Here is a 15,904-nt window from a genome sequence, read left to right on the forward strand (position 1 = left end):
CAGCACTTTTAACTGATGCATTTGGAAAAGACAAACATGTTTTCCCATTACAGTATCCCTTTAAGTAATTAAGTAGTAAGGTGAGGAACTCTTTGCAACAATTGGACCACTGCTATTATTATGTTGCTTTACTGCATTCATTATCAGCATATCAGCAGCCCAGGTTGCCCCTAACCAGACAATATGGGTTTATATACATTACAGCCTCTATTTAGTATGTTCCAGCAGCGTTTGCACCTTTACTGAATTTTATCAATGTTGTCAATTATGCAGGGGAATGCATAATTGCACTGGAAACCTAAGGTCCAAAACACCCAGCATTTAGATCCCATACTAGCAGTATATGTATGCTGATGATAAATGACTGATTATGTTTCATCAGTAGAATCAAGCACTATAATAAGAAGATGGGACATACTGTAACTGAGACATATTGCTCTGACTTGTCATTGCCTACATAGCACATTTTAAGTAAATAAAGACAGAAATTCAACATTATAAAGCATCATCTGGCAGAATATAAAAATCCTATGCTTAAAGGAGAAGGCTAGTTGTTCACACTGGGGTGCCAAATGTTAGGCACCCCCAAGTGAATGTATTTACTTACCCGAAACCCTGGGTCAGTGCTCCTATAAGCAGAAAACTGCACCCGCCTGGGATTATTCCAGCGAGCACAATGGATTGCTTCTCTTCCGTCTTCCTCTTTCTTCAAATTTCCGAGGCAGACGCATGTGCAGTAGACGCATGCGCAGCCTCAAGAAGATAGAAGAAACCGGAAGAGGAACGATCCATCGTGCTCGCTGGAATAACCCGGGCCGATGCAGTTTTCTGCTGATTGGAGCACCGGCCCGGGGGTTTCAGGTAAATATTAATATTCACTTGGGGGTGCCTAACATTTGGCACCCCTAAGTGTGAAACGACTTTCCTTCTCCTTCAAAAAGGAGATATCCTTTAAGAAAGGCTCTTAATAAAGGAATTTGCAGATCCTTATTATGGTAATACAACTATTTTAAGAACATTTTCTCATAGGGAAAAGGAAAAAATATTAAATTGTATTCAAGTTAACAAAAAATCTGCATGTTTGTGTTTTGTCATGCTCTGACTCATATATAAATATATATAAATATTTTGTAATGGGAGCATTGTAGTGTTTGGGGGTCTTTATGTGGATTAACCTCAGATATTCAGAAGTCTACATGATTGAAGAGAACAGTTTCAATTAGCTATAGAACAAATCGGAGCTGACAGAGCTCAGTTCAGTTCATGCCCCTCTATCTTCTATATTCAAGCTTGTTCAGCACAAAAGAAAATTTATGCCATGTACTTCCAGTGGGAATTGCCCTTTGATTAATATGTTTTATCCATAAACCAGTTTTCCAGCTGGAATCATCCATAAATAGATATATTCTGCTTCTTCTAGCTGTAAAACAAGCTCGCACAATGGATTACATTAAACAAGGGATTCAGTTTTTATCAATGTGAGCAGAATCTTGTGATAAATGTGGTGCATTCTTTTTTGCTCAATATGGTGTTCTAGTTTTGCAGTAAAGATACTATTTATAAATTCTTCCCTTCCACTGCTGTCTTTTGAAGCAAACAGTCTGGTAAGGTGTTTTTTTTTTAAGTCAATGAAAAAATCTATTCATTGTATCTGAGTAAGGAGTTTTATTGAGACAATACATAAATTTCAAGGAAAATAATTTCTCTTCATTATGCTAGGATAGATGTTTACAAAAAAAGTGAGTTTTGGTGCACTTTTGCCTGTACCTTCTTCTCTGTGACCTACACATAGTCAGGGGAGGTGGTTACTCTTCCTTGATAGGAAGCAATGACTGTTAACAATGCTCACATGCAGTGCACAGGAGGACAACCTGACAAGTGTCATTTTGGAGAACAAAGAGAAGAAGGAATGCAGGACAAAGTGCCAAGTGGATGGTTATCTTTATATGAGCAATCCAAACCTACTGTTAGTGGTATCAAGCATGTCAAATTTCTAACCAGCTGCTTTACTACTATAAATTTCTGCAATGTTGTTCCCCTTTTGCCGAAGTATGGAGCACAAACAGGTTTTTATCACAACTAAGAACAATTTACTGACTGTTTAGGGGCTGCCTAGCCTATATATTACAGCCTTGTAAATCTCGCTTTATTGGTTGTGACCTTAGCTGAACCAACAGTAGCCGCGTGTAATAAAAACAAAGATTTTTCCATTATTGTGTTTTACAGAGAACATAGAGAAGTTGAGTGCTGCGAAGATGCAAGGAAAGAGATAATGCTCTTACAAAATTCGTACTGAACCCTATACAAAAAATAGGGATTACTTTATAGCTGCCATCAACCAAATTTTTTAAATGATTTCTTATGGGCTGCATGTGGTAGAAGTATTATAGCCAACGGTAAGACACTTTTATTACCCACATAGAAATAAGCTTGATTATGAAGTCATTTTACAGATGAAAAGCAGAAGAGAGAATTAACCATATTTAGGCAGTTAGGACAGGGCAGGACTATTTCAAACTGTAAGGATTATTTCAAGTGCTGCTATGAAAGTTATTTTTTATTAGAGGCATTCTGTCTAGCCATGCCCACAATTAAATTACTGATGCTCCTTGCCCCATGTATGAAACACTTATTTTTTCACAATGTAAAAGGGTGTTTGAACCCTTTAATAAAATAATTACAGCTATCTAATAATCAAATGATTGTTTGTGCTTGCTCATCTATGTGAGAGTTGTTTGATATTCTCCTCAAGCGGAAAGTCTGGGACATGGGCACCTGGACCCCCATGTAATGTGGTGAGTCTACTATTTAGTTCAAGGCACCTGGTTATACAAATATTGCTCAATGGAAAATTAAAAAATAAGATTTAGCAGAACTTTAAATACATAATATTGGGCAGGGTATAGAAATCCAATTAAGTGACAAAAAATCTCACTTGAAAAGCCATGGATGAGATTCAATTCAAGGAGAAAAAAACTTGTTCTCCAAATTCAGTCCTAGTTTTCTCCCTATAGACTTCAATAGAGTTTTCATGTGATGAACCTTTTGTCTGAATTGAATTGCATCTCAAATTAAATCTTATCCATGAGTTTTCATGTGATAAACCATTCTCAATTCACATTGTATTCTCAATTCTTTGTTTACTTTTCCTTATTCAGGAACATTTCAATAAGACATCTTAGCAGGGTACAAGGTGCCTTAATATAGCTGCCATAGTGATTAGGGCTGGGCGAATTTGACCCGTTTCATTTCACCAAAAATTCACCGCGCGCCTTTTTTTTTTGTTGCACAACGCCATACAAGTCTATGGGCGTCATTTCTGTGGCGAAAAAATTCACCCATCCCTAATAGTGCCTTCCTTGGAAAAGTCGTGACCCGTTGTTAATCCAAGTAGTGCAGCAGATGGGGTAGGTTATATTGGAAGCACCATGACTTTTGAAATAAAAGTGAAGACCTGTGTCCAATAGCCTTGGATCTCAACACAGGATCATATCATGTGGAAGCAGTTTCTGGTTTCCAATCCACATCTAGGACAGATTTTTGACCTATCTGGATTTATCAGGTTAAGTCTCTCTGGTGTCATATAGATGCGATGAAGAAATTTAACCTGTATCAATTTGTCCTTGGCCGACACCAAAGGCCAGGGGCGCTCCACCAATGAGGCGAGTTGAGACACTCGCCTCAGGCGGCAGCGCCCCCCTGGTTACCAGCAATTGCGCTCTCTGCACTAGCGTCGTGCAGCGCCCCGACCCCCTCCTGCACAGAAAATGTGAGCGCCGTGAGGAGGGGTCGGGGTGGCAACGGAAGGCCGCCTCAGGAGGCATAAAGGCACGGATCCTTTTGGTTGTTCTGGAGCATAAGGACCTGATATATAGTTGAGAAAGGTTTAGCCATGGTCTCAAGCTGAAGCTTAGTTTCAAGCACAGTAACCTCCACTTTAGGACCCCTTGCAGTGAATTGGCTCAACGCCACATGATAGAGCTGGTGGTATCTGAAACTTACATTTTGGGTTAGCGGCTCTACAAGAGTTTCAGTTCTGCCATAATAATCTTGGGTAAGGGTATTGCTGCCTGGGGGCGAGCTGCCACCAGGTCCCGCTGCGTATAACTCTCCCCCTTCCTAGCTTAGTGTCATTGTTGCATAATAGAAGAAACAAGAATGCATATAATACAACCCCCCGCCTTAGGATATGGAGTTGTGCATACATACAATAAAATAAACATACATTCAAAAAACATACAGTACATAGCAGTTATTGCTAAACAGTATAGCCAAACCCCCCTCCCTGACACTTCTACAAGAGATGAGTCCTATTCCCTAAACTGACTAACTGGGAGGCACACCGTCAGGGCTGGGCCAAGGTATTTTTGCACCCTACCCCCCAGGTAATGCATTACCATTTCCACTTTACCATTCATATTGCCCCATGTACCTGCGCCAACGGCAGTCAAGCCCTCAGGTTGCCCCCAACATGTACCAGTGCCAGGATAAGCCAAAACATTCATCATATTGTTACCCCTAATCTGTACCTGTGTACAGCAGCACCCAAATATCCATAATATTGCCCCAAACATCTGTATACCTGTGCCAGCAGACACCATATTGCCCAATAGCAGCAGCCAATCCCTCATATTGCCCCCAATCTGTATCTGTGCCAGCAGCAGCCAAAAATCCATCATATTGCCCCTAATCACCTGTTTACCTGTGCCAGCAGCTGCCAAGAGGGAGGTGGGGAGTGTTTCTGCCTGCAGAACGAATCATGGGCAAAAGATGGTTGGAACGGGCAGTTTATAAAATTTAAAAACTATTAAAGGCCAAGCAAACCAGGGTTTAAAAAAATTCTCCTTAAAAGTGCGCCCACCCATGATTGCACCCTAGGTGGGCACCTACTCTGTCTACCCCTAGTTCTGGCCCTGCACACCGTGCTATCTATAACCTACTAATTCTGTTTGGTTGCTGCATAGGTTTCCATGTTTACCTTATCACTGGTATTTGAATGTCACTGCATAGTCTGGCCCAGAGTCCTCCTATGGCTAGCGCCTGTTGTCTAGCCATGCTGCTGCGTCTTCTGGGCTTTGAAAAAAGCGGGTATTGTGCCCATCAATTACTCTCAACCTGCTGGGGTACATCATGCTGTATTGCAGCCCCTTTTCCTGTAGTCTCCTGCGGATATCTGTAAAGGTTCGCCTCTTCTTTTGCAACTCTGCCGTGAAGTCTGGATAGAATTGAAGCGTGGCATTCTGGAATTTATGTCTGGCAGTGGATAAAATGGCATTGCGGTCCCTGTAGTTTAATAACCACATGATAAATTGCCTCGGGGGAGCTCCCGGGACCATTTTCCAAGCTGGAATACGATGGGCCCGTTCAACCACAAATGCTGAGGAGAGCTCTATGGGATAGAGTAGGTCCTTTAGGAGACTTTCAATAAAAGAGGTGGGGTTTTGACCTTCTGCCCCCTATGGAAGGCCCAATATGGGGACATTATTGCGTCTCACACTGTTTTCCGCATCCTCAGCCCATTGCGAGAGGTGGGTTACCTGGCACTGGAGGTCTTGTACAGCAGCTTGGTTTTGGTGTGCGACATCTTCCACATCTCCCAACCGTCATTCTGCCTCAGCAACCCACTCTCTAAACTTCCCCATGTCACCTCTGAGCAGAGAGATGTCTGTCTGCAGTTCCAGCTTGAGGTCATCTATTTTCAGGGACAGCATCGCTTTTGACTCCCTGATGGCCTCCAGCAGCAGTGTAGGTGGAGGCTTGTCTCAGTTAGCTTTGCTGGGCTTCGCGGACTGCATGGCTACACCCGCGGTGTCTGCCGCCTGTTACAAGATGGCGCCGTCAGATGTACGGGCTCGAGAAAAGATGTTTCTATTTGTTTTTTGTGTTGATTTCAGGAAAATAAATCACATATCTAAATTTGACTCATACCCAATGCCACGCATTTACGAGTTAATTGACCAGCTGTGTGGAGCTAAATTTATCTCTGCAATTGACCTGTCAAATGGTTGCTGGTTATTTCACTTAGATCCAGAGTCATAAGAGAAAACAGCATTTGCAACAAGCCGGGATTCTTCCAGTTCGTAACCATGCTATTTGGTCTCCATGGTGCACCTGCTACTTTTCAGTGTCTTATGGAGCACATCCTGAGAGGACATGATTCATACTGTGCTGCCTATTTAGATAATGTGGTGATATTTAGCCCGAATCGGGAAAGTCATCTGCAACATCTAAATACTGTGTCTCATAAAATAAGATGGCCTTAAAATTAACCAAAAAAAAAGTGCTTTCGCTTTTACAGAAAATAGATATTTGGGGTATATTCAAGGAAATGACAAGGTAAAAGCAGACAAAACCAAGATTAGAGCCATTGCTGAATACACATACATACATTCATTTGGCATTATGTGTTTGTAAGAGACAGTTCTGGAGCTGCACCATCAAAATTCCTTGTATCCAAAAGATAGCTGTCCCAAAGGCTTGCTTTTCCGTAAAAAATTTTCTTTATTTAAATTATCATTAAAAATTTTTGGTTACATTCAATCCCCCCAGGCCCACCTTACGCGTTTCGCACCCTCCGGCGCTTAGTCACAGATACACCTATGACTAAGCGCCGGAGGGTGCGAAACGCGTAAGGTGGGCCTGGGGGGATTGAATGTAACCAAAAATTTTTAATGATAATTTAAATAAAGAAATTTTTTTACGGAAAAGCAAGCCTTTGGGACAGCTATCTTTTGGATACAAGGAATTTTGATATATGTGTCGCCTGTGAACTGGGGCGAGTACCTAGGGCTTCACCAAATCTAAATCAGAGGCGGACTCCCAATTTTGATATATGGAGCTGCACCATAGCAAATACATTGTTTTCTTCATTTGCTTAAAAATAAAGCACAATGTTTCCACTGAAGATCTTCGCGTTGATACATCTATTTTGTCATTAAAATCTAGCTTGGCATGTACTAGTTAGTTACACCATTATATATTCTGTCCACATTTTGTTACATAATTCATTCTGTAAGTAACTTTACACATAACTGTGTCTGTGACATGGATGTTATACATTTGTGAAACAGATTGCCTGTTAAGTTTTGCAGAATGGAGTTTGTAATGTAATGATATCCTTTTGTGCACAAACCAGATCTTGTTCTCATTCTTTTGTATATTTTTATCTATGTATGTGGTCCCAAACATTTATGTACCGCGTTCATTATGTGTTCTAGGGATATTTTTATATACAGAATGTATTTGGGACAAACTGCACCCCATAGTTTCACCACACAATACTATAGATTTATACTGGCCATGCTGTGCAAAATCCTTTATATAATAATGGGGCACCAAGTGAAACAAGACCAGAACTGTCAGTGACGGAACTAGGTGGGGGCGGGCCCTGGTGCGGACCGTACAGCCTGGCCCCGCCCCCACCCTCGTCCGTGCGGAGTGCAGCCGACTCCAGCTAGCGTGACTGCCGGGGGGCCCTGCGGGGGGCGCCCTGGCCCAATTGCACCCCCTGCTCCCCCGGTAGTAACACCACTGAGAACTGTGATCCATTCATAAGCTCTTCTGTGCCTTGCTAATCACAAATGTGCAGTACATTCAAACAGCAACGTTTATCTTATGTTATGCATTGGATACATAAAATAGAAGACTGACCTATTTTTATTATACTTTTTTATACATGAATGATAATACAGCAGTGGATGCTGTAGTAGAGGCTCATGCACATATAGACACACAAGTTTGATTAGAAGTCAGTTAACAGAATGCTTCTGTTTAATGGGAAGCATCTTGGAGGAAACCCACGAAAACACTGAAAGAACATATAGTTAGTAACCTGGTTCAAACTGAATCCATGATTCTAGATTCTAAACATAATGCTAATCTATATCCATGCCTATCAATAGCCAACTAAAATACCTGTACTATATATCGGTAAGCCAAGCATCTTGCAATAGAGAAGAGGACATTATATTATAGGACATTATAGAACATCATCCTATAATTTTGCATATTACTATAATGTTGTACTTGCCATTGTTGTTTCTTGTATGGATCCAAAACTGTTTATAAAAATGTTGACTACAACATCCACAGGAATGCCTAAAAAAATTAACAAGGGAAAAACGTGTTAGTAAAACTACATAGTGACTGACAATTTTTAATGCAATAAAGGTATGCTAACCATTAACTGGAAACCTATTACCCAGAAAGCCATCTCACACAGACTCCATTATAAACAAATAATTCACATATAAAACAGTACCTTGTACTTGAACCCAACTACAATATAATTAATCCTTTTTAGAGGCAAAACAATCCTGTGGTGTTAATATCCAAATTATGGAAAAATCCCTTATGCGGGAATCCCCAGGGTCCAAGTATTCTGCATAACAGGGTCCCATACCTGTAAATGTAACTGCTTTGCTGATATTTTAAACACAAAACTCTTCTGCACACCACGTAAGGAAAGATTTTGTTTCCCATACAATAAGATGTATGATGCAGACACTCCAGTGACAATAAAAAATAAATTTAAAAATAAATATACACTACAAACTCCCTTGCACCCTGTAGTCTTTTAACCAGTTTTAGTGTACTCCTGTCTCCACTAACAAATGCCTCCAATAATTTCCATTTAATTTTGGCCAGACAGTCATTTATAAATGCAACTGTAGTGCAAGTGTAAATTACCATTTTTTGCCATAATTGCAGTGTTATTGCAGCCCAGAAATGCAAACAGATGCAATTGCCCCTGTTTCACACATATTAGGTGCACGGTATGTCCAGAAGTCTCAGATTAGAGACTTTGGAGAGTGCGTTTGCATCCAATTCACTAGGCAGAAGTATTGTGCTCTTATTAACACAACTCATTGTGGGAACCATGGTGCCACTGCCAGGTCTAAAGTGGAGGTAGCTTTTGAATTCTGCACAAAAGTATGTTAATGTATTACATCAAATGCACCACATGCACCATGCAAGCTCACCTTTTTTTTTATGCAGAAAACACTTCTTAAAAAAGTCTTAAATAAGCTAAAGATACAAAATAGCACAGTGCCTATTTAAATTACTGTAGAAAACGAATTATGAAAATTAAAAATGGAGTCTGAAGTGTTAAGCAGAGGGATGTTCATTAAAATGCGATGCACGCAAAGCACAATAACTGCAAAGTTGGGATTTAGAAGTTCATTACTAATACATTTCCAGCAGTAATGGGAGGACTATAGCTCATGTACAGAACATATTTAGAACACGCTTTTTGCTGCATTACTAAAACTGGTTGCTACAGCAACTTGCTTCTGAAATTGCAAGTTATTGTCATTGCAGCCCACACAGCAACACAAAGTACATTAACAAAGCAGACCTGTTCTTTTTTTTTTATTTTTCCTCATACAGTATCTCACCCGTGGGTGCTAGCAGAGCTCTGAATACGATTATTATTTAAAAAATGTCTCTTATGCTGGAAATCGACAGCATCAATAAAATCAATAAAAACTCAATCAACTGAATGGGATGTACAGAAGATTCTCATATTGTTTATCTATAATCAAATAAGGTTGTTTATTCACAATGTAAACTGTATGTAAAATGTCAATATGATGTTAGGAAACCTTTTTAGCTGTACTGTAAACAGTGGCTAATTAACAGTGGGAAGGTGCTAATATCCAACCGATATCCGCATTTTCTTCTCTAATCAATGTGGGGCTTAATATATTTTAAAGATAAGTCTACTTAGTGGAGAGGTCAGTTCCACCAATGATTTGGAAGATCCAAAACTAGTTGATTTGAAAAACAGAGAGACATTTCAGCCTCCCTGAATTTAGTTTTTATTTGTTTTCGTTTTTTTCACATTTCCAATAAATTGGGTAATCATTTTTATGACCTGATGTCACAGATTAAAAGGGAACATTAGTATTCTTGTCTAGGTACATGCCATTGCCTGACCACTGCAGAAGCCCTAAAGCACTTGTTTGCAATCAGATGTTAATACAAAGGAAAATCTTAATATTTGTACAGATTCAGGTACTGTTCTGAATCAGAATGTATATATACATGCTAAAAGTATAGGCTGAAGGCAGACAACTGTCATTATCAGTATATCTAGCACAGACAGTGAAGGAACTGAACAGGAGGCTGGGTATAGTGGAATATGACCAGGATCAAGAATGTTACTCCATTTCTTTGCTAACATCTTTTTTATATACTTATTTTGTCCTTTCCCATCAAGTATGGGGTGTGGGGGGTCCAGCGGATCCTTTTGGATCTGTCTCACACCAACCGATAGAGTAAATGGTGCATATGGTTTCCCAACAAAGTAGAACCCACCACACTCATGGAAGAGAAAAATATCTTCTTTTTTTTTTGTGGTCATCTAAAGAACCTATCCTTTTATATACAGAATTATCTTTTAATCCAACTCTGTCTACCCACTATTCAGTTATTAGAAAACGGATGGCCTTTTTGAGGGGTGAGCAGACAGGGTTTTATTTGTGTACCTCAGCCTCAGGAGGATCCTTAGTAATATAATCCATACATAATATTGCATTATATAAGAACTCCCGTTACCCAGAAAGCTCTGAACTATGGGAAGGCCATCTCCCATAGACTTCATTTTAATCAAATAATTCAGATTATTAAAAATAATTGCCTTTTTCCCTGTAAAAATAAAATATTACCTTGTACTTAATCCTACCTTATAAGTCATCCTTATTGGAGGCAAATTACTCCTATTGGTTGTAATTAATATTTACATGATATTTTAGTTGACTTAAGGTATGCAGAACTAAATTATGGAAATACCCCTTATTTAGTAAAGTCCCAGGACCTCAGCATTCTTGATAACAGGTTCTATACATGTACAGGTATGGGACCAGAATGCTCGGGACCTGGGGTGTTCCGGATAATGGATCTTTCTGTAATTTGGACCTTCAGACCTGAATTCTACTAGAAAATCATGTAAACATTGAATAAACCTAATAGACTGGTTTTGCTTCCGATAAGGATTAATTATATCTTAGTTGGGATCAAGTAAAAGGTACTGTTTTATTATTACAGAGAAAAAGGAAATAATTTTTAACAATTTAGATTTGGATAAAATGGAGTCTATGGGAGACAGCCTTTCCGTAATTTGGCACTTTCTGGATACCAGGTTTCCGGATAATAAATCCCATACCTGTACATGCATGCAAAAAACAACCATTACACCTACCTCACAGCAAAGTAGCCATGGAAATTCTGCTTGTGTTGGTTATTATACATTAATGACATCCAGTGATTTATGATCTACTTAAACTAACCTTAGTTATAAAAGAGAATTGAGATAACAATAAAAAAACATTTTAGTAATCTATTATATATACATATAAATATAAAATACCTTTGAAGTTTGGTCGTACTCTTGGATCATAACTGACCAAAAGTCGGTTCAGTATGTTGCTAGTGGAGTTAGCAGGAACTCTAGCGAGATCTTCTGCAGATAGTTGGCTGCAAAGAACAAGGAGAGCAAATTAAATTTAATTCCTAATTCCATTTTTAGAGTTTCTTAACAGAAAAAAAAACACTTAAAAAAAAACTTCACTGCAAATTCTATTTGCATTTTATACTGATGACTTTGGGCCTATTACTACTTTTTATCTATCTACTTACTATCTACTGGCTGTAGATGACCAGCGACTCTCTAATTCAATGTCTCACCATATCTCACAGAGAAGGGAACTCTTGGAAAGAGGGTACAAGAGACCACAGAGGCCACTCAACTGCAAGGGCTTGAGAAAGAATGGTGTTCAGATGATTCCTAGCTTGTTTTCTTCATTAACCTAGTCCAATCATGCACAAAACACTAATGTTGACCCAGGCAAACTGATTTGTGAGTTTAGCAATGAATTGATATGATTACGCTTTGTCTGAGGTGGCATAAAGGTTTTGGGGGAAAAAAGAATCAAGGGTTTTATTAAATTATTTGATAGCATCTTACTGGGGATAATCTTCAGCACTTGCAGTTGATTTCCTTCCCCAAGCATAATCTCAATTCAGATTTGCACCCCGTCTCTGTGTCATTTCTAGAATGCACAAAACTTAAATAAAAGTACCTGTAATTGATTTTTGTATGGCACGATTAAATTCCCATTGAGTCTAAGCAATGAAAAAAGCTAAATCTAAACCAAATTCGCTCAGATTGGGATGACATTCCACTTACTACAGTATAGCTATCATTAGTTCCATCTCCCTCATGTAATGTAATAGCGACGGACAAATCTTTCCCGTTTTGCTTTGCAGAGAAAATCGCGAAGCTCCTAAAAAATTCATGAAACTGCGAAAAATTTGAGAAACGCATTGAAGTCAATGGGTTTCAATATTATTTTGACACGAGTTAATTTTTATATGCACTAATTTTTACACGCTCAACTCTTTTGTCCAAATGCATTAACGTCAATGGCAGTCTGAATAATTTTGGCGTGCAAAAATTGACGAGCGACAATTGTTTTGTTGCAGAAAATTTTCTCATGGCAAATATTTGCTGTGAATCCATGCCTGCCGAATAAATTAGCCCATCACTAGTAATTTATGTATTTCTTCAGGCAGACAGGTGGCTAGAGATCTTTCCAATGCTAGGCAATTTAAGTCTAGGGGGCAGATTTACTAAGGGTCGAAGTGAATTCGAGGGAATTTTCAAAGTAAAAAAATTCAAAATTCAAAGTAATTTTTTGGATACTTCGACCATCGAATAGGATACTACGACTTAGAATTTAAATCGTTCGAATATTCAACCATTCGAAAGGAGTTTTGGCGTTTACTTGCACTATAAAAACCCCTTCCCAATATTTAGACAGAACCTCCTTTCTTCTAAATGAATGAATGAATTAGAAGAACCTCCTTTCTTCTAAAGCATTAGAGAGATTAAAATGTGATCCCCTTATATATTTATACATAGTTATCATATAACCCCTCAAGTGCCTCTTCTCCAGCATGAACATCCCCAATTTGGCCAGTCTTTCCTCATAGCTAAGATTTCCCATAGCTTTTACCAGCTTAGTTTCCCTTCTCTGAACCCTCTCTAATTCATTTTGCAGTTGTTTTTTTATTTTTTATGTTTTTTCAATTATTTAGCTTTTTGTTCAGCAACTCTCCAGTTTAGCAGCTTATTGCTGGGGTCTTATTTACCCTTGCAACTAGACAATGGTTTGAACAAAAGATTGGAATATATAGAATAAGAAAGGTCTGCATAGAAAGATAAGTTAAAAAAGTAACAACAACAGAGCAATACTTAAAAAAACTATAAAAAATAAATAATGAAAGCCAATTGCAAAATTGCTAGGAACAGGCCAGTTCAAAACATAATAATACTTACAGGTGAATCAAGGGTCGAATTTTCAGTTCATGGGAGTCATTTAAAACTCCCATGAACTCGAAATTCGACCAACCGAAATTTATTAAAAAAATCTAATTTTTCAAAGTGGGGTGCATAAGGTCGACCCGCAAACTCGAATTGGATTTGATTCAAGTTTTTCTAACCATGCAAAAAACTTGAATGTCAGGAAGACTGCAAACAACTCCAAACTGATCCCAGGACATCTTCCATAGGCTAAAACAGCAATTCGGCAGGTTTAAGAGGGCAAATATTCGAATTCGAGTTCTTAAAGGGCCAGTGAATGATGAAACTAAGAAAATCTAATTTGAATTTTTAAAGAAACTCAAATCAAATTTTAGTAATTCCCTAGTTGAATTTGACAGTTTTGGCTATAAAAAAACCTTGAAAATTTGAATTTGAAATTTTCACTTCGACCCTTGACAAATCTGCCCATAATAGTATGCCAGCATAAGTAGTTTCAAAGTAGAAAATATTTTATTCTTTCCACCAACGGGTTAAATGATCAAATCAATGAGCCGTACTTGTAATCTCTGAAATCTAAGACTTTTCAAAATATCTGAACATGGGGTAATATAAAGGCCAGATTGTTGATGTAATACAAGTTTTTTGAACTGTGTTTTGACTTTATTTCATGTAAAACAATATTAAACTCAAGAAAGTATTATAGGGCTCACTTGAGCTTTTTAACGCAATAAGTTGTGTGTAAAACAACAACAGGTTCTTGCACTCTTTGCACTACTGCCATCTGTTCCTAATTGGGCTGCTGCACCTATTAACAAAGGGGAACCCTAGTGCGAACCCTGTAGCTGCTGCCTCCTAACTAGGTGCTAGCTCCAGGGTTTGCACATGTATTGATCTACATCAATATTTGCAGCACAGTTGCACCAAAAGAGTAGTGTGCACATGTCCCTATCATGCCGAACACTGGAAATGACGCCAGACATACTTTGAAAATATCCGGTGCGACAGCATCCGATTTGCAATGAAGAGCATGTGCAATTAATTATAGCAAATTGGGTGCAATTGCTCTGGGCACATTGCAATTGCATCAGATTCAACACCATTTTGCACCCACAATGATTTCTAGAATTCTGGAGGGAAAGCACTGCATTGTGGTAAAAAAAACATGGTATTTGTGTTCTAAATTGCACTTCACATGTTACTACAGTAACACAGCATTTTTAATTTTGTGACATTTTTTATAACTGTGTTTATCCTTTATTATTTTAGTAAATGTGTAACTGTGATGTGATATTAATGTACAGCAAATAATTACGCTATAAACCACCTCGTATAAGTGTCGAGTATGAAGCCCAGCTACTCTTGCAGATACAAGCGGCTTCACAGCTGGGTCAAGTTGTTGCTATGGGTGACTTCAATTATCCAGACATTGACTGGGGTAATGGGGTTGCTAAGACAGAAAAAGCTAGTAGGTTTGTAAATATGCTGAATGACAACTTTTTATTCCAGCTCGTTCAAGAACCTACTAGGAATAACTCTCTTTTGGACCTTTTAATAACTAACAATACTGAACTCATCTCTAACATTTGTGTGGGTGAGCATTTAGGGAATAGTGATCATAACATGGTCTCCTTTGAGATTCTGTTGCAGAAGCAATTCTATAAGGGAGTAACTAAAACACTAAATTTCAGACGTGCAAACTTTGACAGTATAAGGGCATCTCTGCAACATATTAAGTGGGAAATGCTTTTCACAGGGTTAAACACAGAACAAAAATGGGAAGTCTTTAAAATGCTGCTTAATAAATATACTTGTCAGTATATTCCACTTGTAAGCAAGGAACGTCGTTGCAAAGCAAAACCTTTTTGGTTCAATAGAAGCGTTGGTGTTGAGGTGGGTAAGAAAAGACGTGCTTTTAAGGCTTTCAAGGTAGCTGGTACAGCCGAAACATTTATAAGGTACAAGGAGGCCAATAAATCATGCAAAGAAGCTATAAGGCAAGCTAAAATTGCTATAGAAAAGGATATTGCAGCAAGCAGTAAAAAAAATCCCAAATTATTTTTTAAATATGTCAATAGTAAAAAAATGAAGCAGGAAGGGGTGGGACCCTTACTATCAGAGGGGGGTCAGCTGGTTGATGAAAACAAAATAAAAGCGCAGATTCTGAACTCGTATTTTTCATCTGTCTACACAAATGAAGAACCAGTAAGTGAAGGTTTCCTTCTTAACACTCCCAATTCTAGTAATACAACTAATGATGCATGGTTCACACATGAAGAAATTCAAAAGAGACTTGAACATGTTAAGATTAACAAAGGTCCAGGGCCAGATGGTATTCATCCCAGGGTAATTAGCGAGCTTAGCTCTGTGATTGCCAAACCTCCTTACTTAATTTTTCAGGATTCATTGAGATCTGGCATTGTGCCGAGAGACTGGCGAATTGCTAATGTGGTGCCTCTATTCAAAAAAGGATCCCGTTCTCAGCCTCAAAACTATAGGCCAGTTAGTCTGACGTCAGTATTAGGAAAGCTTTTTGAAGTGTTAATAAAGGATAAGATACTGGACTTCATAGCAAATCAT

General features: G+C 38.6%; 1 protein-coding gene across 2 annotated transcripts in view; it reads right to left on the bottom strand.

The window, feature by feature from the left end:
* glrb.S (glycine receptor beta S homeolog) overlaps positions 1–15,904 on the bottom strand; it is a 76,458-nt gene that overhangs the window by 38,977 nt on the left and 21,577 nt on the right. For both annotated transcript variants that reach the window (XM_018243244.2, XM_041579542.1), the window contains exons 3-4: positions 11,372–11,478; positions 8,030–8,097 (exon numbers count right to left, since the gene is read on the bottom strand). In XM_018243244.2, coding sequence (XP_018098733.1) covers positions 8,030–8,097; positions 11,372–11,478 — 175 coding nt within the window. The remainder of the gene's footprint in view (positions 1–8,029; positions 8,098–11,371; positions 11,479–15,904) is intronic.

The sequence above is a fragment of the Xenopus laevis genome, chromosome 1S (assembly GCF_017654675.1).
Source record: "Xenopus laevis strain J_2021 chromosome 1S, Xenopus_laevis_v10.1, whole genome shotgun sequence".
NCBI classification, from domain to species: Eukaryota; Metazoa; Chordata; class Amphibia; order Anura; family Pipidae; genus Xenopus; species Xenopus laevis.